Raw genomic sequence first — 26,850 nt, forward strand, 5'->3', positions numbered from 1 at the left:
CATTTTCCCTCCTAAACCTGGCTATCGAGCAAATGAAAAGCGCTACCTATGGCGGGCTCGCGTATTTTATTTGTAACAGCCAACACCGCTTGCCCTGTAGCCTAGCTAGTTAACATAATTCTGACGAAAAGAAAAGCTCCTCAACAGTTACCCACATACATTGTATCTATGAACGTTACCTATAATTTCAATTTCAGGTTCGCCACTATTTTAACATGACATAAATATACGTAAATAAATAAATGTAATGACTTTTGTGGACCACATTACAGCATCTTAGTAGGCAGCATGGTACTGATCACGCACTTACGTGATGCCAGTGAATCAGGACAACAATTACGAGGTCAAGTGCGCGAGGTCTACTAATTAGTTAGCATTTTGTTAAAGTGTAATTTACTATTAATTGCACCTTTACCTTGGTGTTTGAAGCTAATTTTCGGGAATTATCTTATGCTAATCAAGTTAGCCAGTCCACACAGATCATCTACTCAGCTAATCACTGTGTTTGGAAATTGTAGGCTTATTCGCTACATTATTCAGCCATTCTGTCTCATTCTGTCTACTGGTTTCAAGGGACCAATCATTTAATCATTTCCAGACTACGTAGAGCCATTTTGTCCACCAGCCATGTAATCATCGCTGTTCAGATGCATTCTAATGGCCCTCATTTTCATGCTGAACACAGGATTTAGTGTTTATTCTTATCCTGATTCTTACACTTATCATCATATTTGCCCCCCTCCACCCCTTACCATAATCTTTCACAATAACCTAGCCACAATTACCCGAAGGAGCTGGTTTTCCTTAGGACAGGATTAATCCCATCCATTTTGTGTAACCCAACAAAACGTTGCAGATTTGTTATCCACAGAAATACAAGTCAAATAGAGACTGACAGTGAAGTTGGGAACCCAAAGGGTGTAACACATTGTATTTTTTGATTCTGTTAAAGAAAGGTCAAACAAAACCCTTAAGAATACTCTTAATTGATGAATGACTTTTGTCCAAGACAGAAGCCTTTACTGGATCAATATTTCCCCTATGTGGGACCTTCCTGTTGACCGCTATTCTGTTCTTACATATTCCATCACTTGGATACATCCCGTAATGTGCCTAGCTATTCCATGTTAATATAACAGTGACCTTTCCTGTTGCCTTGAATCACATTATTGCACAGTGTCATAGTGCATGGTGACATTCACAGTTTCTCACAAAGTTCTTCAATGGTTTGTGACAATGTGGCCTACTGCCAACCTTGACCTGCTGGTAGTCAACAAAAAATGACGGGCATTACATTGCAATTTATTCCATCACAGCCACAACCACACAGACAGAAGTGGGGAACATCCGCGTGACTCTCAGGAATACGAAAATGCAATATCGCCAAGAAGGCACCGACCAGGCCAATTAGTAATCAGCAAGTGTAATGTCAACCCAACAGACAATTTGTATGCTGTTCTGAATGCAGTGGGAAATTGGGCAGGGTTTCTGCTGTTCTGAATGCAGTGGGAAGATGGGCAGGGTTTCTGCTGTTCTGAATGCAGTGGAAAGATGGGCAGGGTTTCTGCTGTTCTGAATGCAGTGGGAAGATGGGCAGGGTTTCTGCTGTTCTGACCGCAGTGGGAAAATGGGCAGGGTTTCTGCTGTTCTGACCGCAGTGGGAAGATGGGCAGGGTTTCTGCTGTTCTGAATGCAGTGGGAAGATGGGCAGGGTTTCTGCTGTTCTGACCGCAGTGGGAAGATGGGCAGGGTTTCTGCTGTTCTGAATGCAGTGGGAAGATGGGCAGGGTTTCTGCTGTTCTGACTGCAGTGGAAGATGGGCAGGGTTTCTGCTGTTCTACCTGCAGTAGGAAGATGGGCAGGGTTTCTGCTGTTGCTGTTCTGACTGCAGTGGAAGATGGGCAGGGTTTCTGCTGTTCTACCTGCAGTAGGAAGATGGGCAGGGTTTCTGCTGTTGCTGTTCTGACTGCAGTGGGAAGATGGGCAGGATTTCCGCTGTTCTGACTACAGTGGGAAGATGGGCAGGGTTTCTGCTACTACTGTTCTACCTGCAATGGGAAGATGGGCAGGGTTTCTGTTGCTGCTGTTCTGACTGCAGTGGGAAGATAGGCGGGGTTTCCGCTCCTGCTGATGTTCTGACTGCAGTGGAAAGCTCATTCCACCTCAGTCGGCCAGAACAGACAGGAGACATGGCCTGGAATTGCAGGTGCACAGAGAGGAGGGGGATGCTAGATGTCCAGAGGTAGCAGAATGGAGGGGTCTGGGGACAAAAAGTACATGCAAGGGATGCAGGTGTGATTCATACAATAATTTAACAAAAACATCCCGGCATGCATAGGGTAAAATAAAATTCCTAGACATCCATTATTTCCTATAATTATGGCTAACTTGGGTGCAAAGGGAGACTTAAGTGACAGTGAAATAGGAGTGATTGTTGGATTGAATGTAGCAAGAGCTTCAATGACCAAGACAGCTCAATTTGCTTATCCATCCATTTTCTATACCCACATATTCGTGGCTGCCTGGTAGCCAAGTCTTAGGATATTCCATGCGTGAAGCCAACAGAAACAGTGAATGGAGGCAATTGGGCAAGCTTTATTTTAGATATATTTTGTAATGTCAAAAACCAGTTTATTAGCAGTGTTTGTTTTAGGAAATTTTACTGTAACAAATCAATACGAGCTTGTCACTGCATCTGGTTATGAAGCTAAGCTGGGTGACGTTGTGGCACTAGTGTGTAGGGTAATTAATTTACTGTGTCACCTCACAACTTCACGCTGCAGAGTATCTGCGTCTGTGCGGAGTTGGCGTGTTCTTCCCAAGTCTGTGTGCAGCTGGTCTGCTCTCATTTCCTCCCACAGAATTTCCCAGAAAGACATCTTGTCTTGGTTAAAAACGACGTTACACTGTTATCTGTGTGTCCTGTGGTGGACTGGTATCTTATCCAAAATGTTATCTTGCCTTGTTGTGTCCTATGCCTGGGGGGGGGGGGGGGGGGGGTTTGCTTTGGGAAACCTTGGCATAGCACTGAAAACTATTTGGATGGATTTACAAAAATTTTAGGGGATTTTTGACCACTGTCAAAATTGTATCATTTCAAATGTATCTTTAATTTCTTTGGAGTATTTATGTTCTATTTTCGTTCATATTGAACTGTGGCCAATGTGTGAAGAACACTGTGGACAGCAATTAAATCAGATCCCCACTTTTGAAATGTCAAGAATGAGTAAAAAGGATCAAAAGGAAGACAGGCAACTTCTGAAACCTACTCAGCATGAAGAATTGAAGATGTTTCTCTACATTTTATGCTTTTTGTGCTTCTTTTGTGAAGGCAGTGGGACCTGAAATAAGATTCTGAAATAATCAGTATAGAGCTGGGTCGATTTGGCAGCTGGAGGCCCTTGAAGAAGACAGGAACTGGAGATGAAAATGAGCTTTCAACTGTATCCGTTACAGTGGATCCGATTTCAACCAGTGCAATCTTAGGTGACTGAGGGACACAAAAAAGCAGGTGTTGAAAGCAGGTGCTTCCACACAGGTGCGGTACCTCAGTTAATTAAGCAGTTAACGTCCCACTACAAAAAGTATTGGGCAGGTCTGGTTGTCTATAACTATGACTAGCGTGGCTAGAAGATGAGACCTCAGCAGATTTGAAGGAGGAATGATTGCTTGGGCATGTTTGGCAGGAGTTTCAGCGATGGAGACAGGACAACCTGATGATGCTTTCAGAGGAACAGGGTCTAAGGGGATACGTGTCAGGAAACACATAGTCCTGGATCACAGTGTCTGCGCATAGTCTGGTTGCAGTACACAAACCACTCGTAATACCTGGTAGTTTTTGCAGTTGCAAGTACGAGAGTGCAAAGAGTAAAAATCAATAACTGAGCAGTAGAGAAATGTAATCTGCGCAGATGAATCATCCTTTCGCATATGCTCGATAGATGGAGGAGTGCATGTGTAGTACCTATTTAAAGAAGCATACAGGCCTAAGTGTTTGGCTCCAATAGCAAGGCGTTTGGGCAGTTTTTATTAATGGTGTGGGGTGCAAACCATGGCATGGTTTGGGCACAGTCATTGCCATAGAAGGCAAGATAAATTCTAATCATTACTTACAGATTCTCCATGATCACCTGCAATCCATGTTGCAGCATTTTCTCCTGTTTGGAAGGGTGACTTCCAGGATGACGATGCCCCTATCCACAGAGTATGTGTACTCAAGGGTTTGATGAGCATGGCAAACATGTTATGCAATTGCCTTTTCAGTCACAAGATCCAAACCCAATGAAGCACCTATGGAAGATTCTGGAATTACATCTGAAACTGTATTTTCCAGTGATCTCCATCAACAGGCATACATTGATTAACTTTCTCATGAAATAATTGTGCCACTGCCCCAGTTCTGCCCCTCGTGCAGAATTCCAGACAATGGTAGATTCTTTGCCGCTGTGGATACTGGTCTTGTGACACATGGTTGCCCAATGCCCCATTATGTGACTTCATATTGGTGTTTCCTTTTTTGGCCATTACCTGTGTTGTATACTTCTATGGAACATTCTCCCAAAGAGGTAACTGAATAAATATACCAACAGGATGAGTAGATATTCTGATGTGTTTTTCAATATTTTAAAAGACTAATTTTTTTTTTAAAGTATGATTGATAATATTAAAATGAAGACATATTTAAAAAATGGGAATATGTCTAGTGTATACACTTTTGAATCACTTTGTGTCACCAACTTAAATTTGATTTAAAATTTCTGCAAGGACTTCTTCATTTTTCTAAACTTGCCTGTGAAACTGAAAGAATATCAACAAGCTATGAACTTATCATCTAGGAAAAACAGCAGACAACTAGTCACCTATGCATTTAGATGAAAAGTATTTTTTTATGTGTGATGTGCAGGGCTTCTGTGATGTGCTCGATACTGAAGAATGCATAAGGGATGCATTGGTGAATAGCACCTGGATAAAAACAATGGTAAGAAAATAAATACACAGAGTAGGCTTCTTTGGAAAACAGTAAAAATGAGGACAAGCAGTTGCCTTGACATATATTGGATGAATAGGGACAGGGTAAGTTCTCAAGGCAAACTTTGTTTACACTTTGAGTGGAACTTCATTTTTGCCTGTGCTTTGTAAGGGGCCAGGTTTTCAATAACACACATCACATATTTTTCAGCCTTAGATTGAAGGGCATTGCTTGGGTACTCATTAGATTACATAATTGGTTGAAGGTCTGATACTGGAAAGCTTTCTCAATTATGTTGCACCTAGATATCAAAGTGAAGATTAGTGTGTTCAGACTAGGCAATAAATACATCTAGTAACATTTTATTTAATATATACACGTTTGTTTTGTTTACATATGTTTATGTAATCTTAACAGCCACTTCACTGAAGACTAATACATCTTACATAAAGAATAAATTCAGTACTATTTTTCATTTTATTTTCAATTTTTCCTTATGTTATCACTAATAAGAAACTTCTCAAATTAAAGGTTTGCAGTGTCTGGGGATATCTCTAACTCTGGTGAGTCTAAGGAACAGAATAGACCAGAATGGACTTCTTTCCATAGACTACAATATTTTCTTAATTAATGGTTTATCTAATGATCAGATGGAAAATGCATAAATCCAAATATATCAATCAGTCACACATGTAAGTTGCAGTGCAATGTGCAACAGTTCTCTCATACAGTGAGAAAGGAATCAGAAAAGAATTTACAACCCAAAAACTACCAGAAGACTTCATTCATTAACTTAACTTATTGATGCTTTGTTAATTTTGGCTTTCCTGTAAATCCATTGCTGTGATAGCAAAACAGAAAGATTAAATGATTACATTAAGCAAATATATTCACCTGGAGAATAAAACCATTGCACTCCATTTGACAAACCGTCTTAACAGACTCAAAATATGAAGGGCAACTGCAATTGCTTCAGTTTTTATCAGCAAAATGTCGAATTGACTGAATATCATTAAAACCCATACAGCCTGAAACATATTCTGAATAGCAACAATAAAATGTCATTTCTGTTGCGTAGTGCTGGAGTTCTTTAACCAGAAGAGGTAGCTACGGGACTGAGCTTCATTCATGCGTTTCACATTCCAATCCAGAGCATAAATTGCCGTCATACAACGTGCTGTAGAGCGCTACGGTCCTGTAAATGGAATCACTTCGATGACTCAAGGTGTCGATGCTTGTAGCCCACTATTTGGTACTAACACGTATTATTTATATTACGAGCTATCAATAAAGAGGCTTGTACACACGGGGACTTGTACCAACATCTCTTTTTTGATTGGGTATAATCTTGACGTCCGGTGACATGGTTTACTGAATGTTTTTGTTTTCATAATAGAGTAGGTAGCGAAGTATCGTTTCAGTGCACTTATAGCTCGCGGCATCACAATATCTACTACTGTATTTTCAAAGTGAAGAAAATGTAAGAAAACGGTGAACTTTTGCACAGCATTATTGGAAATAATATGTAAGCGTAAATAAACAATCGCGTAAGCAACGGGCTCGCACTGCCAAATTATTGAGCTAACATGGCCATCACATCACCGCGGAGCCTTAGCTGTTTCGCTCCTATTGTAGAGTAGAGATCACGTGACCCTCGTACTAGGCCTGCTGTCTGTTTTCAGTGGAGGGAGAGAGAGGAAGAAAAATGGCGACTGTAGGCGACCCGGAGCGGGACGCCGGCCATTCTGTTTGAGCTTTCTCTCGCTAACTGAGTCCGGGGCTTAGTGGGACTACTTCTCGGTTATCTACGGAGGTTCAACTACCAGGCGGTACCCGTTTTCCCGGGTTTACGTGGGCGAGTTGCGCGCGAAAACTGAAATTGAAAATAATACATTTGTATCTATATAATGAGGGGGAGAAGAGGCAGGCCGCCTAAACAGGCGCTGATGCAGGAGCCTTCCCCCGGGCCAGTCCGCGGTTTGAGACCCAGGCGAGGATTACGTGGAAAGGGTAGAGGTACGACCGATGTCGAAATTGCGACTCCCAGGAGGGGAAATTACCACTCCTCGAGAGGCAGGAGGAAAGTGGGATCAACCACGACATCAAGGGGTAGAGGAAGAGGCAGGGTTGCAGGCAGCGGCGGAGGAAGAGGGAGACGGGCGGTAAGCAAGGTGGTCTACGATGACCATGAGAGCGATGAAGACGAGGATGCAGTGAGCTTGAGATCGGAGGAAGACGAGTTTTTACACGAAGAGCCGATATCGGACGAAGAAGAGGAGGCCTTGGACGACGAGTCCGATTATCTGGAGGAAATACCCGATGAAGATGATGCCAGCTACTGCACTGAAAGCAGTTTTCGGAGCCATAGTACGTACGGCAGCACTCCAGGTAAATCTAGGCAAAGCTTAGCTAATTTAGTAGCGCATGAAAAGGAGACGTGGTAAGCACAGGGCAATGCTAAACAAATGAACAATAAATTATAGGAGCGATTTTTCACAATGTGCACATTGCTAAACATTGCAGGAAGCTGCATTGTTCAAAATGGAGAATGCACTCCTAAGCAGGCCTCTGCTTATTGAGATCCAGGACAGAGCAGATCCCGCTGTACCCGCTGCCGCTCGCTAGCTGGCTAGCTAACTGGCTAACGTTATCAATACGACTATCAGCGATGTTGTGGTGAAATTAGCGACCACCCCTTTGCACTCGAATATGGACATAATTTTTTTTATGCAATGAATGCGTTTTAATTTTCTATTTAACCCGTTGGTGGAATAGATTGGTATAGACTAATATTGCACGTTGCAACCATTAGCTAGCCGTAGCTCGTTAGCTACCTAATGCATTGATAATATTCGCTTTGCTATATTTTCTGAAGTAGTTTGCTGGCTAGGTTTTTTTTTCTTGTTCTGAGAGTTTAAAGTTTCGCTACATGTGCAGATTACGGTGTACTACTTTCTGCTCAATTTTCCATTAATAATTCCTTTGTTTAAGGATATTTGGCGGCGCAACGTAGCTACCGTTAGCTACAAAAAACACCACAATGTAACGTTATAGTATTGCATGAATGAAATGCTCATATCGGCAAAGCTAGCAGGTATGCAAAAGTTTGTATCGACTAGATGACATCTGTAAAGAATGACTTGCCACCTAACAGTTATTTTAAAACTGGCGGAACTGTTGTGTTTTGCTTAATTTTGTGGGAGGTGCATTATCTCATTGACAAAATATCATGATTGAGTAGTGCACTATTTTGCGAAGCTATAGCTACCTCATTAGCTAACGTTAGCTAGTTTAGCCAGCTAGCTTGCAAAGGCAAATGACAGCATAGCATGCGCCCTTTGTTTTGAAAACAGGCGCTTCTGTTTCACCTGTTGCCGATGGGAGGACTCATTATCATTACTTGGCAATATTGTGGTTCCTTATTAATAGATGAAAATAACGTTTTGTCACGTTTTAGGGAAAAGTTGTTTCATTTGGTCTATGTTTTTAATGTAGCTTAGGATAAAATGATTGACGTGAATGAGTTTTAACCGTTTCTTCAGTTTCCTTAGAGAGATTATTACATTTGAATTTTTATACTGGGAATCACTAACATAAGGTTTGTAGTTTGTGCGTTCTTAGGAAGCTTTATTAACCCCCCCCAAAAAAACATCCGTTAACAACCTTGTTACATTTGCAAAAAAGCACTTTAGATCTACACGTATTGTTCTTGAACTCCTGCGAGATCTAGTATTATACGCCCAATGTTGAACATTTTGTAACCGTAAATACGTGTCGAATTTCAATGAAGCGAATGATAACAGCCATTGCAGTTACGTAAATCGTAAACTCTGAGGATGACACTATGCATTATCATTCTTTCTCCAGTTATTTTTTATTTTTCTCTGTAGTTGGGATGAGGAAATCAGATTCATCAGTATTATACTAAATTAACCGTTTCCCTCAAATACATGCTCTTTTCAGATCACAAGGTGCCAGAAAACTGTAATTTAATGAAGTTTATTTGTGTGATTTGATTAGCTTCTGGTGATGTCATTTCAGTTTGTAATTGTTAACCAGGCAGCACCACTTTGAGTTTGTGGCACTACTTGGAAAAAGTATTCCGATGGGACGGGGTCAGAGTGTTAGATGCTTTTATGTGGGTCCTGTGTCTGAGTCCAATTATGAGTGGGTCAATTCCGACACCTGAGTATTCTCTCTGGCTTGGCTGGAGTGGATCTTGCAAGCGTCTCATTGGTGTAAATAGCCCTGGTGCATGGCGATAATGACCCATTCAGAATGTTGCTCCAGTGTGGCCTACCATGAATTCAAAAGATGTAACTCCAGCAGGGTCCATGTCATTTGTGGGGGGTGGGGGGGTAAATCTAGTTTGATACTTTGCGTATACTGTGTCATTGTTGAATGTCACTGTTGTTGTTGTTTTTTTCTTTATCTTTTTTTAAGCAGTCGAAAGGAACAGCCCTTGAGTGGTGGTAGTGCCCTTTGTGCGCTCGCTCGCTCGCTGTTCAACTTAACTCCCCGACTGTCGGAGGAGCCGCCGCGGCGTGGACACGGGGCCTGCGGTGTTGCTGCGGCCGGCTCACACAGTGCCTGTTCAGGTGTTAGCTTATACCGTTGTACCGGGGGCGGCGGCGGCGGCGCCGGCGAAACTTGCACACAACATCCTGTTCAGATGAGCCTTCTCTCAACCCGAACGCGTTTGATACGCGTAGTAAAGTGGGTTAAAGCGTTGCCAACCACCGTCCCCGTGGCTTTGGGTGGCACACGCGTACAGCGCAGAGAGCCTGTTTTGAGGATGTGGCATCGGGGGGGTGGGGGGGGGCTTTGTGAACCAGGCGGTCTCAGGGGAAACGGGTTCTCTTTGGAGAGGTGCTCGTTTGCCTGTGCACGTACAGATTTACATGCAAAGCTTTGCTGCGTCACAGAGGAACTTAACTGGGGGAAATCTGTTTCTTTGACCCTTTGACGAGGGGGGGAGGGGGGCAGGGGGTTTTTTGTTTCAAGAGCTTGCATCCCCACCTGAAAGGTTGACGCTTCACACTTCTGTGGTCGCACCAAATGCTAAAGAGGAAGCTTTTACAGTCTACCCAATCAGATTTTCAATAGTCAGAGACTCTGATTCAGAGCTCGCTACATCACTGCATGCTAAACATGAACAAATAAAGGCAGTTTTCTGTGAAAAATTTTTTTTTTTTTTAATAAAAAAAAAACCCTATATGAAGTCGTGGTGTTTTCCCTTTGGATTTTTTAAATCAGATTTTTCGGGTGCTCCTGAACGGTACAAATGCTGATTATTGGTCTCAGTTATGTCCGCTGGCACCTCATATATTTTGCTAAAGCAGGTGCCTTAATTTGGAGAACACATTTTTTTTTCATCTGGATTTGGAATTTTATAGTAGAAGGTTACAAAAGAAATTGGATCTTTTCATTGTTGTCATGGCTGTGATCTTGAGATAAGTCTCTGAGTGTTGACTCTGGCTCAGGTAACTGGTGTTCCCTCTATCTGTAGGAAGTGATGGGTTTTTTGTGTCTGCAGGTTACAGGTGGATCAGGTAGCCTTTGGATTTGCAATTTCGAGTTACACTTGGTGCAGTTTTGCAACGTGCGATGCTTAACTTTGATTTCTAACATTCAGTCCTTTCCTAAAGGGCCAGGCGAATGTAATGAGTCAGGTGATAATAGCATAATGAGAAATGCACTATTGCAGGGTCGTAACTTAGAACCTTTGTATTGTTAACTCCTGTCATTTCTAACCTGAATGTTTTTAAATTTTTCTTTGCCTTAGTCTTTTCTGAAAACAAGGGAATTTACATGAAGGTACTTGTACATTCCTTATAGTTATGTAGTTAATGCTTAAGCTCCTGCAGATAAGTAAAATTTTCTATGTAACTTACGACTTGTTGTTATAATGATCCTGAATGCCGAATTGCTACAACTTGAATCAACTACTGGAATAAATAAATTCACGACAAAAGCAAATAACAGTCAAATGATTTAGTTTAATGGTAATTTAGATACCCAGCAGGGTCTAAACATGCTAATTGAAGGTTGTGTTGCTAAGTGATGGCTGTCTTTTCTTGTTAAAATGTCAGAAAACGACGAGGGTGATTGGGAATGCAAGCCCTCCTCCTCTCCATCTTGTTTTCTGCTTGATTGTTTCATTCATAAGTTGGGAGCCATTGTTGAGCTGATTTGTCAGTTTATTTATTTATTTTTTTACTGTTGACAGAGGTTGCAGCTGTGAAGGGTACATGCACGCTGTCGAAGTATGTGTCCGTGAAAGCAGATCTATTAATTATTCGTATTCATGATGACTGAATATTTTTTTCTAATCGGTAGAAGATACTTATTGTTAACATACTCGTGCTCATTGGAAGTCCCCCTTTTTTCAGTCTTAATTATTGTGTTGTGGCTGTATCTGCAGCTGGGTGTCTGGTAAGCAAAACATGACAATGATGATTAGGAACGCTCATTTACAAATTGTAATTTCCCAATTATGTAATTAAAATGGCCGCGGTGCGAGGAAGCACAATGAGCTGCGCTCTCGCCTGCATCGAGTGAACAAGGCCGTGGGTTTAAATTTCAGGGGTTTTGGGAGGGGGGAAAGCAGTGGTGCATTGTGGGTACCCTTAATATTGAAGTGGAGTCCCACCGAGTGAATGTTGAAAGAAGATATTTTACAGCGTTGACTGTATAAGGACTTCATGCCTGCAAGAATACTTTGCGAAGATTCTTTCCCCCCCTCTCCGCAGCCATACCAAGGGCTGTCGGGGGGGGGGGGGGGCTGTCTTTCTTTCGGTCCGCAGAAGCACTCGACGTTTCCTGTGTTTCGCTTGGAAGCGAAGTGGGCTGTAACCGTAAAGTGCGCGTGCTGTTCGGCGTGCCGGACAGGGCGAGCGGGGACTGGTGCAACGGAAAGACACGCAGCCGCGCCACTGTTTTCACTGAGAGGGGGTCTGCTAGGGAAGCGTCTCAATCTGTCCCAACTCCTAGCCGGTCTCCTAATTCGTCTCGATGGCGAGAGCTGTAACTGATTAACTGAGGATTTAATTTTGCCCCTGTTAAAATCGGCCCGTTGCTGCACCCCTGCCCTCAGTTTAAATGTGACGCAAATACAATCAGAAAGGTTCGAATCGCCGTTTTTGTCTTCGAAATTTATGAATTCAATAGACCAGTTCATTTGTTTTTGTGTGGTTTTTTTTTTAATGTTGTCTGGCGATTTGTGGTGGAACAGATGTTCCAGTTGCGACGTATTTTGCAATGGCAGAAGTGCACAATGAAGACATTTTTTCTTCTGTTCAGGTGTGAGTGCATTTGCATTTGCTATTCATACGGACAAAGCCTTTTAGCTGAATTCAGGGCAAAATCAAGTTTGTACTACGTACGCCATTATTTTAATCATGTAGTGGATTTGGGGGGGGGGGGAGGGGGGGGAAGGAGTCTGCATTCTCATCTACTGAGATGTTTGTGTTTTCAGTGGCTGAACATTTGTTACATTGAGTTGGTGGAGGCATATTTGGCAACCAAAGCAGTATCTGCTCCATGATGTAGAAACACTGTCAAACAAAGAAATAGCCAAACACCTGAGTGGCAGATGGGAGACAGGTTTCCAGATCCCAGTGGAAGCAGTTGATTTAAAAAAATTTTTTATAGGTATCCGATGTCACTCTTCCCTGTTTTTGCTCATGGCTTGTGCCTTGGGAGGGGTTAGTGCCCTCCCTGGCTCGCCATTGGATGGGTTAGGCTCTGCCTGGCTCGCCATTGGAGGGGTTAATCTCTCCCTGGCTCGCCATTGGACAGCCCACTTTGCAGGGATCGTCACTGGTAATTAAGTGGCACAGTGGGACAGGCTGTATGTGCCCTGGAGCCAAATCTAAACCTTAGATGGCAAGAGCACTGAGCTTAGAATTGTTTATTTAGAAACTTAGAAGTATGAATGAATGCAAAGTTCATTCAGGTTTAATTGCTGTTTGACAGCTTGGTCATTCAAGGCTGTTAGGTCTGTTATTTTTTTGTAATTTATTTAGTTGTGTGAGATGAATTGTAATTTCTTTGTTGTTGTTGGGTGTTTGTTTTGAACTAGGGTTGTCCAATATGGTTATTTTTATTTTATTTTTTCTGGGCCAGTGATAACTTGGAGGACAGGTAGACTGATAATAACTAATGCATATCTTAGTTTGTGAAAAAAAATAACATTCAAATGGAAAAACAAGTATGTTCTTGAAATGAACACAATTGGTGAATAACATGGTTAACTTTGTAGAAGTCACTCAACTCATTCAGTTTAGGCACAACCCTGTGGTGCCAGAATGAGTCCATAGCAATGGACTTTTTTTTTTGTAAGTGTAAATTTGTAAATGTATTTGTTTTTGACTCATTAAGTAGCCGATTAGGATACAGGCTAACTAACAGACATCATGTCAAAATTTCACGGCTCACTAGCTGTTTTGATTTTAGTTTCAGTTTCACTTTCCTGTTAGTTATGTCCCTTCCACAGTATATGCTAGCTGTTAAACTATGGGGACATATTGCTTGCTATATTTGCTATATTCCAGCACAGCTCAGCTAACGAAGGGCTTAAAAGTTATTCGCTGTGCGATCCTGGAATGGCAGTGGTTTTGAATAGTTTCTTATGGTCTGGCGGTGTCACCTGCAGCAATAGTAACGGATGGTCATAATAAATCCCTCTTACAGTTTTACAGCTTCACAGTGATGGTGATAAGTTACTGAAAATACCAGCAGTACATCCAGTCCACCTGACTGATGCGCACACACGCAGCAGGCCTCCTGGCCCCATCCATCAGCCGAGCAGAGGGAGAGCACCATTTCTCTCATGTTCTGGGCCAGCGTTACACTGGAAGATTTTGGGAGCTGGAAATATACATATATATATTTTTTAATTTGTTTTAAATTTTACTTTATTGGACGTTCTCGTCATTTTCAAGCTGACTTTAGATTAGGGAACTTCCTAAACTGTTGGGGGGGGGAGAAAAGAAAATAGGAAAAAAAAAAAATAGGGAAACAGTGGGTCTGAACCCATGGAAACCAGTAACTAAGGTAAAAAAAAAAAAAAAAAAAAAAAAAACATTAAAAATCCCTTGCGGTAGAAAATCTCACAAGGAGCCCAGATATTGAGGGGGCGGCCTTCCTGGCTTTTTATTGCCCATCCTCCACTGGCCAAAAAATCCACCGCAGAAGAGTGTGTGATTTTGCATGTCTTTTGTTGTCTCGTTTTAGAGGGCTACGTACACCAGTTCTATGGTTTGGCTCATTTGTTTGTTTGAACACGCTGGCCTGTCGGTCTGGTCCTGAAGCTGCAGATCGGGTCCCTCTTGTGCTTCCGAGGAAAGATTTTGTTTTCCCCCCCTCCTGACCTCTGTCCTTCTCTCTCTCCTTCTCTCACGCGCAGGGCCGAGGAGGTCGCGGGTGCACCGCCCGCGCTCCCCCATCTTCGAGGAGAAGGAGGTGCCGCCGCTGGAGCTGCCCAAGACGTCGGAGGACCTGATGATCCCGGGCGAGCAGCTGCTGAGCGTGTCGGCCATCTTCGAGGTGCTGCGCAACTTCGGCACGGTGCTGCGGCTGTCGCCCTTCCGCTTCGAGGACTTCTGCGCGGCGCTGGTGGGCCAGGAGCAGTGCACGCTGATGGCGGAGACGCACATCGCGCTCCTGAAGGCCATCCTGCGCGAGGAGGACACGTCCAACACCACCTTCGGCCCCGCCGACCTCAAGGACAGCGTCAACTCCACGCTCTACTTCATCGACGGCATGACGTGGCCCGAGGTGGTGCGCGTGTACTGCGAGAGCGACCCGGAGTACCACCAGGTCCTGCCGCACCAGGAGGGCGAGGACTACCCCTTCGGCCCGCTGGAGAGCAAGATCAAGGTGCTGCAGTTCCTGGTGGACCAGTTCCTCACCACCAACATCGCGCGCGAGGAGCTGATGTCGGAGGGCGTGGTGCAGTACGACGACCACTGCCGCGTGTGCCACAAGCTGGGCGACCTGCTGTGCTGCGAGACCTGCTCCGCCGTCTACCACCTGGAGTGCGTCAAGCCGCCGCTGGAGGAGGTGCCCGAGGACGAGTGGCAGTGCGAGATCTGCGTGGCGCACAAGGTGCCCGGCGTCACCGACTCGGTGGCCGAGAGCCAGAAGAGCCGGCCGTACATCCGCCAGGAGCCCGTGGGCTTCGACCGCCACCGCCGCAAGTACTGGTTCCTCAACCGGAGGATCGTGGTGTGAGTACGACCGCCTTCCGCCGCCGCCGCTCGCCGGGTGGTGTAGAGGTATAAGCGCTCGCCTGCCACCGCGGAGACCCGGGTTCAATCCCCGGGGGTTCAAGCGGTACTTCCGGCCGGCTTGGGTTAGACGTTCCTACGGACACAGTTGGCAGTGTTCGCGGGTGGGGAAGCCGGTGAGGGTGTGAGTCCTGATTGTTGCACTGGCGACTCCTACTGGTTGGTCAGGGCGCCTGTTCAGCGGGGAAGGGGATCTGGGGGAGATAGCGTGAACCTCCGCGCGTGTTACACTCTCCCAGTGAAACTCCTCGCTGTCAGGTGAAAAGAAGCGGCTGGCGACTCCACATGTATCGGAGGCTGGCATGTGGTAGTCTACACCCTCCCCAGACCGACAGAAGGATAGCGCATCGACCAGGACCGTGATACACACGGGGAATTAGTGTAACAACTAAATTGGGGAGAAAATGGGAGAAAAATGGCAGCCAAAAAAAACCTGGGGTGGAGCGGTCTCCCTCTCTGGCGTAGTGTCGGTAAATTAACACCTCTTGTTTTTTTGAGCCGCTCTCTCTGCGGCTCTCACGAACTCTGAAAATCTGCGTGCGGCGTAAAATTGGCCCAAAACACCTTTTGTCTTCAGAATTTGACGTGGCGAGTCACTAGTTACTGAAATAGGTCCCATTAGCGCCTTTTACGCTGGCCTGGAATGAATGGAGCTGGGAAGTGTGACATCTGCTGGCTAATTTTGAGATCGTTCCTCCCATTCATCCCCTTGGTTCGTAATAAATCTATTTTTCCAGGATTAAAGGATAAAAAAAAAAAAAATTCTGAAGTGCCGTACTTCACAATGTAACGATGTGTGTGTATATAATAACGAGGGTCTAATGCATTGGCTGAAAGTGACTGTGACGTGAGGGAAGGAAACTTCAGCGGGAAGCTGACGCAGCTGCCGGCGAATGCCTGTGTCCAGTTCGCGTTGACGGGCGGACGGAGGCGTGAGCGCAGCGAAGCTGAGGCCGTCTCCCCCGCGCAGAGTAAACTTGTGCAGGTCCTGGCTCTGCCTCACACAGCGCTCAGTGTTTCCAGTGGGATCTGCCTTCACACAAAGCGCTGTGCAACCGATCCGCTTAGAGTCTGAGAGAGAGAGAGAGCTGTGGGGAGTGGGGGGGGGGGGGAGCAGCATCCTGGGAATGAAGTGTGTGTGTGTGCGCGCGCGCATGTGTGTGTATATGCGTGCGTGTGGCATGCATGCGTGCGTGTGCCTGCGTGTGTGTGTGCATGCGTCTGTGTGTGTGTGTGCATGTTCGTGTGTGTGTGCATGCGTGTGCCTGTGTATGCGTGTGTGTGTGCATGCGTGCGTGTATGTGTGCATGTTTGTGTGTGTGTGAGAGAGAGGGTAGATGTAAGACAGTGGAAGTGGAGTTGGTTATTACTGTGGATTCCACTTAAGAGACCGCACTTGTGGGTGCTGCCTGGTGGACCACACTGGAGGCCCTGTTGTGTTGGTGTTCTGTAGATTTATGTAACGGCGTTGCGTTAAAAAGCAGCACGACGCCAGTGAGTGCAACTCTAAAATAATGAAAGAAAATGATTTACTTCAGGAGTTTCAGTGTACACGCTGTGTTTTCAAGTACGTTGTTCATCTTAGATTTATCCCTCCATTCTAAAAAAAAAAAAAAAAAAAAAAAAAAAAAGTGATTAATATGATGTGAAATCTCAGTTACAATAGCAGCAAGAATCGTTTGAGGAGGATGTTTAGCATGTAGTCCTAAGCTCATAAATTACCTGGGTTTTGGCTCCTCAGCTGGGCCAGTGGTGATTTCAGAACACATTTAGAACACAACTAAGCTTGGAAAGAGGCATCATTAGTTTGGGCTGGGGGGGGGTGTAACATCAAAGGGAGAGTGTTGAATAGGCGCGTGAGTGATGCGTATTGTGCGAGACGGAGAGAGCAGAACATGCGGAGTCCGGGCTTGCCGCGCTCTCGTTCGCCGTTTGGGAAAGCCGCGCGTCGGCTCCAGGTGCGCTCAGCCTGGCGGTCTGCAGCGTGATGAGCCATTATGCTCCTGCGGGCTGAGAGCCCCTTTCCTGAGAGCGTTTTAAGCGTGACACCGGGCGCCCGCACCATCGCCGCGGTGGCGCCCCCTGCAGGGGCAATCTGCCACCCCTCTCGCCGCCTCCTGTTTTTCATAAGCATCTGTTACTTTGGAGAGAAGACGCGGCAGAGCCTTCTGTGCCGTACGGTGGGTCTCCCCCCCCAGCCCCTTTCTGTGCCGTACGGTGGGTCCCCCCCAGTCCCTTTCTGTGCCGTACGGTGGGTCCCTCCAGTCCCTTTCTGTGCCGTACGGTGGGTCCCCCCCCAGCCCCTTTCTGTGCCGTACGGTGGGTCCCCCCCAGTCCCTTTCTGTGCCGTACGGTGGGTCCCTCCAGTCCCTTTCTGTGCCGTACGGTGGGTCCCCCGAACCCCTTTCTGTGCCACGCTGTGGCTCCCGCCCCACCCCCCACACCCCAGCCCCTGGTGAAGCGTGTGCCTTGCACGTTCGGGCGTCACAGGAAGCCCACGGCGAAGGCTGGCTGGTAGCGATAGCGGGACGCTGCAGGAAGTGCCGCCGTTTGCCCCACGCGTTTTACGGGACGAGAGACACGGGCAGCGGGGCCCGGAGAGAGAGAGAGAGAGAGAGAGAGAGAGGGGCGCACTGAATGCCCCCGCCCCGTTCACCGCCTGCAGCCGGCGCGGGATCACCGCTGGGGTGACTCTGCCGCGCTTTAGTTTTAGCTGCGGTGCGTTTGCGTATGCGCAGGCTGAGGTGACGGGCGCGGGAGACGGAAGCTGCGAGTGGGGTCATTTGTGAATGAGTTCTCTCTCTCTTGCTCGCCCTCACCCTCACTCACTCTCTCTCTCTGTCTCTCTATATCTCCCTCCCCCTCTCTCTCTCTCTCTCTCTCTCCCTTTCCCTCCCCACAGCGAGGAAGACGGCGAACACGAGAACAAGAAGATATGGTACTACAGCACGAAGGTGCAGCTGGCCGAGCTGATCGACGGCCTGGACAGGGAGTACTGGGAGGCCGACCTGTACGCCACCCTGCAGGAGATGAGGGAGGAGGTGCACACCCACATGGACATCACCGAGGACCTGACCAACAAGGCCAGGGGCAGCAACAAGTGCTACCTGACCGCAGCCAACGGTGAGTGGGGCGCCCACCGCTGGGGTTCGAGCCCGGCACGCGCTGGGGAGGGAACGTTACTGGGGTGCTTGTGCTCAGTCACTGGCGTCGCTGGTTCAGTTCAGTTGCGTTCAATTTTGTTTGTACAGCACTTTTCTTACAGAGAACTGTCACAAAGACACTTTACAGAGTAGCAAGGCAGGAAGACAGAGCAAACACCAGGCCTCAACCCCTCAAATAGCAGGTAGTTAAGGTAAAAAAAATTAAAAATAAAAAAAATTCCCAGTGCCCAGTGGGGAGAAAACCCTCAAACAGCGGCAAGAAAAAACTCTAGAGGAACAGAGAGGAACCATCCTCCACTAGCCAGCCTGGTGTAAAGTTGTAGGCAAATAAAATTGGTTGAGCAGCTGAGGTGAAAGCTAACAGAAGTAGTAGAAGGTTGTATTCTGTTGTTTCTGTAATAACAATTTTTTTAAAAAAAATAAGTGTTTTTATTTTTGTGAGTTTTGGGGGGGAGAGGGTGTGCGGGTCTCGAGCTGTGCGTGTGTGTTTATGCGTGTGTGTGTGTGAGTGTGTGTGTGTGTGTGCATGTGTTTATGCGTGTATGTGCGTGCGTGCGAGTGTGTGTGTGTGTGTGCGAGTGTGTGTGTGTGTGTGTGTGTGTGTGTGTGTGTGTGTGTGTTTATGCGTGTGTGTGCGTGTGTGTGCGAGTGTGTGCGTGTGTGTGCATGTGTTTATGCGTGTGTGCGTGTGTGTGTGTGTGTGTGTGTGTGTGTGTGTGTGTGTGCGTGCGTGCGTGCGTGCGTGCGTGCGTGCGTGCGTGCGTGCGTGCGTGCGTGCGTGCGTGCGTGCGTGCGTGCGTGCGTGTGTGTGTGTGTGAGAGTGTGTGTGTGTGTGTGTGTGTGTGAAGCGAAGCGTGACTGTGTGTTGTGAAGTCCCGGTCACCGGGGAGTTTCAGTGCTAGAGAGGCTGCTGTGCTAATTGACTTTGTCAACATAATGGCTCTGTGCTCAAACTGCAGTGCGCACTCCTGCCTTTTTATATTTTATATTTAGCAGAGACACCCAGAGAAATCTGAGGTCATCGGTGTCTGTCTCTCTGGGGAGCCCAGCGGCAGTGCCCCCCTGTGGGCACGGTTGGCACGCAGGTGACTTGAGGTGCGGGCTCAGGTTACGTGCGTTTAAATCCGCACATTAGCTGCAGTTTTTGCATGCATGGGCCCTCGTGTGTGTGAGGAGCTCTGTTTGTGGAGCAGCCTGTTTGTGGGGCATGTTCTGCTTCTCTGGTCTACAGTCTTTCATTAACTGATTATTATTTTTATTTTATTTTTTGCGTTGTTTTGTTTTTTGGTCTTTTTTTGAGGGAAGCCTGTATGCTTTCCAAATGCGATTTTATCATTAGGAGAGAGTTCCTATCGCCTTTGGAAACCTTTGGAAATTACCAGCTCTGGATAGCCCAAAAATAGGCCTTGGAAAACGACCAAACATCCCATAATAATACTGTTTGACGTTGCTAGCCTGCTTGAGCCCGTAGTGTTCCTTAGGAACGGAAGCAGTGTCAATAGAATGACTTTTTTTTTTTTTTACATTTATAGTCAGGCACACAGTCGGCGTGTATCTGATCTCCGATGAGTCGGATGCTGCCGCACTCGTGTCGGTGTTGAGTGACTGACGGATGCTGCCGCACTCGTGTCGGTGTTGAGTGCCGGATGCTGCCGCACTCGTGGCGGTGTTGAGTGGCGGATGCTGCCGCACTCGTGGCGGTGTTGAGTGGCGGATGCTGCCGCACTCGTGGCGGTGTTGAGTGGCGGATGCTGCCGCACTCGTGGCGGTGTTGAGTGACGGATGCTGCCGCACTCGTGGCGGTGTTGAGTGGCGGATGCTGCCGCACTCGTGTCGGTGTTGAGTGACGGACGCTGCCGCACTCGTGTCGGTGCTGAGTGACGGATGCTGCCGCACTCGTGTCGGTGTTGAGTGACGGACGCTGCCGCACTCGTGGCGGTGTTGAGTGACGGATGCTGCCGCACTCGTGGCGGTGTTGAGTGACGGACGCTGCCGCACTCGTGGCGGTGTTGAGTGACGGATGCTGCCGCACTCGTGTCGGTGTTGAGTGACGGACGCTGCCGCACTCGTGGCGGTGTTGAGTGACGGATGCTGCCGCACTCGTGTCGGTGTTGAGTGACGGACGCTGCCGCACTCGTGGCGGTGTTGAGTGACGGATGCTGCCGCACTCGTGGCGGTGTTGAGTGACGGACGCTGCCGCACGCGTGTCGGTGTTGAGTGCCGGATGCTGCCGCACTCGTGTCGGTGTTGAGTGGTCGTTGGAGGCGCCTCACGCCGGGCGAGGGGCGGGGTGTCGTCACGTTCAGCCGACGGGCCTGCGGGTGGAAGAGCGATGACGCGGGGTCGTTATTCACGAGTGGCTTCTCTGCACGCGCTGCACGTCACTGAGCACGGTCCCGGGGAAATGGAAGTGGCCCCTCTCGCCATGGTTTTGAATCGATATCGTTGACGCTGCCGTCGACTCTACCCTCGAATGTTGTACCGGCGTTGCAGCTGGCCGGATAGAACAGTGGAGTCATTTGGAAAGTTGGATTTTTTTTTCCTCCAGATTAGCAGCAAAGCCATGTGACAGGAGAGATGGAGTGAGTGTGTGTGAGGTGAGGTGTATGATTTCGGGAGGTTTTCCCAAATCTGTGCCTTTTTCTGGGGCATTTTGACAACATAGTCTTTGTGTCTGTCGGCAGTAGTGACATATTCTGCCAGAAATAGCTGGTGTGTGTATGTGTAGCCTTTAAGATTTAACAAACATTGCTTTTTGTTACTGGAATCTTAGGTTTAACTGTTTTAACAGAAAGTGAGAGGCTCGTTGACTTGGTTGGCTGCGTGTGTCCATGTAGTGAACAGTATCTAGTAACACCATATAATACAAAATAAAGTGACTGAAACATTCGCACTGGAGTCATTTTCATTTAAAATAACTTCCACTTTGGCTGGTGTGTGTGTGTGTGTGTGTGTTACTGCAATTTGAGACCAACCCCCCCCCCCCCCCCCCCCCCCCTTTCTGGATTGGAGAATCTCATATATTTAATACAGACTTAACTATGATGTTCGTGGTTCTTGTGCCTTATGCTCTCTCTTAGTTTTCAGCAAGAAAACAAATTGTATTTTGAAACAAATAGACTTAATGACGTCTGTCCGCCTCCACAAGTTTTTAATCTCCTGTGATGTTGGGGTTTATTATATGCTGGGGTTATTGTATTTGTTCCTGGGGTTTTGCATTGTGTACATTTAACATTGTAGCCATGTCAGTACACCGCTTTTCAAAACTTTGCAATATTTTTTTTGTGGTGTGTAGTATATACTGCATGTTTACATTTCAGCATGGAGTGTTTAGACTGAAACCTCCTCCGCACGCCTCAAATTTGAAAATAATTCTGGAAAGTGTTGACATTTCCCTGGAGATGCAGTTGGAAAAATACCTGATTGATCTAGGGGCCTTGAATCCAAGGAAATGTTACCCTTTAAATATGAACTACATTTCCCATGACCCTTCTGTGCTTTGTCGCTTTGAACCAGAGCTAATAGGCAGGGGGGAGCCTGGGGGAGAATGCTACGGGGGGGGAGAAGGGCCTGCGCTCCGGTCTGTGTGTTCCTCGTTCCAGTAATGGGCACGGTCAGGCTGATGCTGTCTCGGATGAATTGTCGTGCTCCATGTACTGACAGCGACGTACCCAATTTCAGCTGGAACATTGTCAGATTGAATGATACTGGAGGGTCTCTCGCGCTCCGGCTTCTCGTTTAAATCTGCCGTACCGGTGAAGGGTGAGCTGAACTAACAACGTCCGGCCCTTTGCAAATGTCAGGGCACCGGCGGGAACTTGGGAGTTTAGAATTAAATTCAGCTGGAATAAAAAAAGTTATTCCCGTTCAAGAAAGCAAGACTAAAAGTCCCGCACCGGTTTCGGTACGAATACGCGTACGGTCGCACCCCTACCAGCTAGTGCTGACTGATATCAGCTGGGAAGCGCTGGAAAGTCTGCAGTGTGTTTGCCATATTTCTACCTTTGGGAAATAAAGCTGCCCTCTGTTACATTTACATCGATGCTTTTACTGGAGTTTTGCGAGTAACTTTATGAATTTAAAATGATGCGTATTGAGAGATACCACAGAATTAGATTGAAAAGATTGGCGCTTTGCATTTCGTATTTTGAAACGTGCGTTGTTTGGCGGCTGGTTTAGCTGTGTCTCCCCCTGCTGGTGAAGAGCGGGCGCTGCGCCTGCTCCGCCGCTCAGCCGGGCGCGTAATTGAAACATCGTCGTCCCGCAGCGTGGGTCCGTGGCCAGATTACCCAGCAGGCCACGGGAGGAGGAGGAGGAGGACGTGGCGGACGGCCGAAGCTCGTGGCGGGTGGGCGTCTTTGTGTTGGCGAGGCGCGCGGCGACCCTCCTGTGTGGGCTAATGGCGTGCGCGTGGCGCTACAATGGAGCGCTAATCTCCATCCCGCTCCCCTCCCCTCCCCTCTCCCCACCCTCTCCCCCCGCCATCTCCCCCCGTCTCGTCTCCCCTGATTGGACGGCTGGTTTATTCCCTCCGTGTCGTCTCCCCTGGTTGGACGGCCAGTTTATTCCCTCCGTGTCGTCTCCCCTGGTTGGACGGCTGGTTTATTCCCTCCGTGTCGTCTCCCCTGGTTGGACGGCTGGTTTATTCCCCCCGTGTCGTTTCGCTCTCAGAACGCCGCACGCTGGCCTCGGGGTGCTGTTCCGGGCGGCTGGAGTGTGTCGAGCTGACCCCCGTCCCGTGCGTGTGTACGCATCAGTGCGCTGGTGTGTCTTCCTCAGACTGCGCTCTGTACCTTGTCTTTTTTTTGGGCTTGTGCGTTGTGACTGTGAGGCTTTTTAGTGAAACCTCTGGTCCTCTTCCACGGTCATGGGTCAGCTCTCCCATCACGTCAGGGAGCTGGTGGGCTGACAGCAGGAACAGCAGTGTGTGTGTGTCGGGGGGAGATAGAGTGTGTGTGTCTGTGTGTTTGAGTGAATGTGTGTGTGTGTGTTTGAGTGAGTGAGTGTATGTGAGCGAGCGTGTATGAGAGAGTGAGGGTGTTTGTATGTGTGTGTGAGAGAGTGTGTGTGTGTGTGTGTGTGAGAGAGAGTATGTATGTTTGTGTGTGTGAGAGAGAGACAGAGTGTGTGTGTGTGTGTCTGTGTTTTTGAATGAGTGTGTGTGTCTGTGTGTGTGTTTGAATGAATGAGTGTGTGTGTGTGTGAGAGAGTATGTATGTTTGTGTGTGAGAGAGAGACAGAGTGTGTGTGTGTGTGTGTGTGTGAGAGAGAGAGTGTGTGTGTGTGGGGGGGTATGTGTGTGTGTGTGAGAGAGAGAGATTAAAATGTAGTGATAGTCTCTGAGCGCATACGGGAGTGAAGGGGAGAGGCCGTATGAAGCAGAAGTAGACGGGGAGAGTGAGATGGTGGTGGTGGATGATGTTGGGGGGGGGGGGGTGTGTTAAAGGGGGGGAGGGACACTCCCTGCTCCAGCCTGTGGTGCAGGTGAGCCCTGGCAGCCAGGCTGAGCAGAGCTCCCTGAGAGCTGGTGCATTGTGGGACCCGTGGAGAGGGAGATGAGGGACCAGTGGAGAGGTGCATTGTGGGACCCGTGGAGAGGGAGATGAGGGACCAGTGGAGAGGTGCATTGTGGGTCCCGTGGAGAGGGAGATGAGGGACCAGTGGAGAGGTGCATTGTGGGACCCGTGGAGAGGGAGATGAGGGACCAGTGGAGAGGTGCATTGTGGGTCCCGTGGAGAGGGAGATGAGGGACCAGTGGAGAGGTGCATTGTGGGACCCGTGGAGAGGGAGATGAGGGACCAGTGGAGAGGTGCATTGTGGGTCCCGTGGAGAGGGAGATGAGGGACCAGTGGCTTCTGCACAGTAATTAGCCTCCAGGGGAGCAGTAGGGAGGGAATCGTACAGACCCACACAGACATGAACCAGCTGAAATTTTACTCCCATTGTTAGACCGTAAAGGTGCTTTCGAAGAAAAGGTTTTCGCACAGCAAATTCATTTTCGTCTGGAACGGGGAAGGATTTTGCTCAACCTCCTGAAAAATGCCTCTTGCTGTTTCTCCCCCCACCCCCCCTCTTTTTAAAATTTTTTTATTAAAATTTTATTTGTCGTTGTTGTTGAAGACATTGATGAAATGGCCAGACGGCGGTCGCTTGGAAACGGAAGCTCGTTCGTTCCCGCTTTGGGGAGCGGAGCAGCTGAGATTTCGGTCGATTTGTAACGTCGTTGGCGCGTCCCGCGGAATGGCTGCCCCCCCCCCCCCCCCCCACCACCACGCCCCCCCACTTCCAGCGCACAGACGGAACATATGCACGCTTAGGCAGATTGTCATTCACTGAGCAACACAGCCCAGATTGTCTCCAGGAATGAGACATTGGCACAGCTCTCTGCGCTGCCCCCCCCCCCCCCAGAAAGAAATCTTCTTCCTGCACGGCTGCCCCCGCTACAGTGGAGGAGGAAATGAGATCAATTCCTAAATCAGATCCAACAATAAATCACTTGGGGGGGGTTATTCCCCCCCCCCCCCACCCCTCAAACGATTAGCATTTTCATTCCAGGAAATGGTCTTTTGTCGTTCTCCAGGCTGTGACTGTCTGGTGCGCTTGGTGATATTTCCACCAGGACGGGGTCCCCTTGCGCGTTGCCGAGTGCGCTCTCGTGAGCATTGTGGTGTAACGACGCGGCGTGCGAGTGTGAACTGTGAGGTCATCGATGTTTCCATGCCAACTTGCGCGGACGTTTGTCTTTTGTTCCTCTGGCTTTGATCTCGGTCTCCCTTGACACTTTTTCCCTGTGGTAAGGGTGTCGTGTGTTTTCTCTGGTGGTGATTTTTGCTGGTTGATTAGGTGCAAACTTAAGGTGGTTCCTCAGCCACAGTATGTGGTCATTTAGAACACGGTCCATTTGAATGTATTTGAGCGTTTAATTTCTGAAATTTGTAATTGTTCATTTGTCCTGGTTTAGCCGTTTATTTTTAATGTTAGTATTTTTTTTTTTTTTTATTACTACAAGTTAATTGTAGTTTTGTCTCTTGTTGTTTTTGTTTGATTTTGAGTGAAAGCTCTGTCGGCGTGCCACAGTCTGACACAGACAGGTGAAGAGTCCCCCCCTAACCCCCACCCCCCTCCCCCAGCCAAAACAGTTAGCTCATTATGCAGGTTCTCTTCAGCTTCTCCGGTTTCTCTTCAATGAAATTAGAGCCCAGCGGTGCAGCCATGTCTGTCTGTGCGGGGCAGGTCTATGTGGGGCAGGTGCAGTTGTGTGCGGCAGGTGCAGCTATGTGGGGCAGGTGCAGTTGTGTAGGGCAGGTGCAGTTGTGTGGGGCAGGTGCAGTTGTGTGGGGCAGGTCTATGTGGGGCAGGTGCAGTTGTGTGGGGCAGGTGCAGTTGTGTGGGGCAGGTGCAGTTGTGTAGGGCAGGTGCAGTTGTGTGGGGCAGGTGCAGTTGTGTGGGGCAGGTGCAGTTGTGTGGGGCAGGTGCAGTAGTGTAGGGGTAGGTGCAGCTATGTGCTGCACAGCTGCACAGCTACTCATATCATTATATAATGCTGAAATCGTTTCCGTTTAGATGAGCAGGTGTTAGTTTTTCGACTATATCTAAACTGGGCGGGCGCTGGAGGCATCTGCTTATGAGGGCTTGCCTCCCGGTTTCTTTTTCTCCTGAAACTGGTGCTATAATGCTTAATGTGATAGCTTAATGGAAGACGTTGGTTATCTCACCAGCATGTTGCTGGTGTCGGTGCTTGACAAGGTGTTCTCGTGAGCAGGCCCCTTGTTCGCCACAGACACCGTCGCTCCCCGGTCAGTAGATGGTGTCAGGAACCCTGCTGGCTGCAGAAGTCTGCTGTTAGGAAGCTCTTAGCAACACTCCTGTAGGGCCTTCCTCTCTGGCAGCCAATGAAGAGCAAGAATGGTATGCCCCCTTGCCCCCCTCACCCCTTCGTCCCCCCCTGCCCCCTCGCCCCCCTCCCCTGCGCCCCTCGCCCCCTCACCCCCTCACCCCCCCTGCACCCCCCGCCCCCCTCTCTGTGCCTGACTGTCTGCTCGGGGCCCCTGGTCTTGCAGAGGAGATCCTGGAGCGGCTGAAGGCCAAGCAGGACGCAGAGATGGAGGAGGTGAAGAGGCGGGCGGCGGAGGAGGCGGAGAAGACCCGGCGGGAGTCCGGGGTGGAGCTGCCGCCGCCCCCCGAGGAGGAGCAGCCGCCGCCGGACGGGCCGCCCGAGCAGGAGGAGCCGAAAGTGGACGAGGGCGAGGCTGCGGCCGCAGGTACGACCCCCAAAACGACCAGCCTCCTTATACCTCCTCTCCACTCACCCCTTCTGTTCCAGCCCTGTATTTATGAGCTCAGCCGCCCTCTTTTAAACATTCAGAATCCGACACGGGATTCTTTCCGAAGGCGTTTTGCCGTCGGTCCCGACTTCCACCATGAA

General features: G+C 48.1%; 1 protein-coding gene across 1 annotated transcript in view; it reads left to right on the plus strand.

The window, feature by feature from the left end:
* Positions 1–6,198: 6,198 nt before the first annotated feature.
* The window catches only part of bptf (bromodomain PHD finger transcription factor), a 60,118-nt gene continuing 39,466 nt past the window's right edge, over positions 6,199–26,850 (plus strand). The window contains exons 1-4 of the mRNA XM_035404267.1: positions 6,199–7,357; positions 14,379–15,201; positions 18,164–18,384; positions 26,486–26,686. Of these exons, the coding sequence (XP_035260158.1) occupies positions 6,877–7,357; positions 14,379–15,201; positions 18,164–18,384; positions 26,486–26,686 (1,726 nt within the window). The 5' untranslated portion in view covers positions 6,199–6,876. The remainder of the gene's footprint in view (positions 7,358–14,378; positions 15,202–18,163; positions 18,385–26,485; positions 26,687–26,850) is intronic.

Source organism: Anguilla anguilla, chromosome 2 (genome assembly GCF_013347855.1).
Source record: "Anguilla anguilla isolate fAngAng1 chromosome 2, fAngAng1.pri, whole genome shotgun sequence".
Taxonomy (NCBI): domain Eukaryota; kingdom Metazoa; phylum Chordata; class Actinopteri; order Anguilliformes; family Anguillidae; genus Anguilla; species Anguilla anguilla.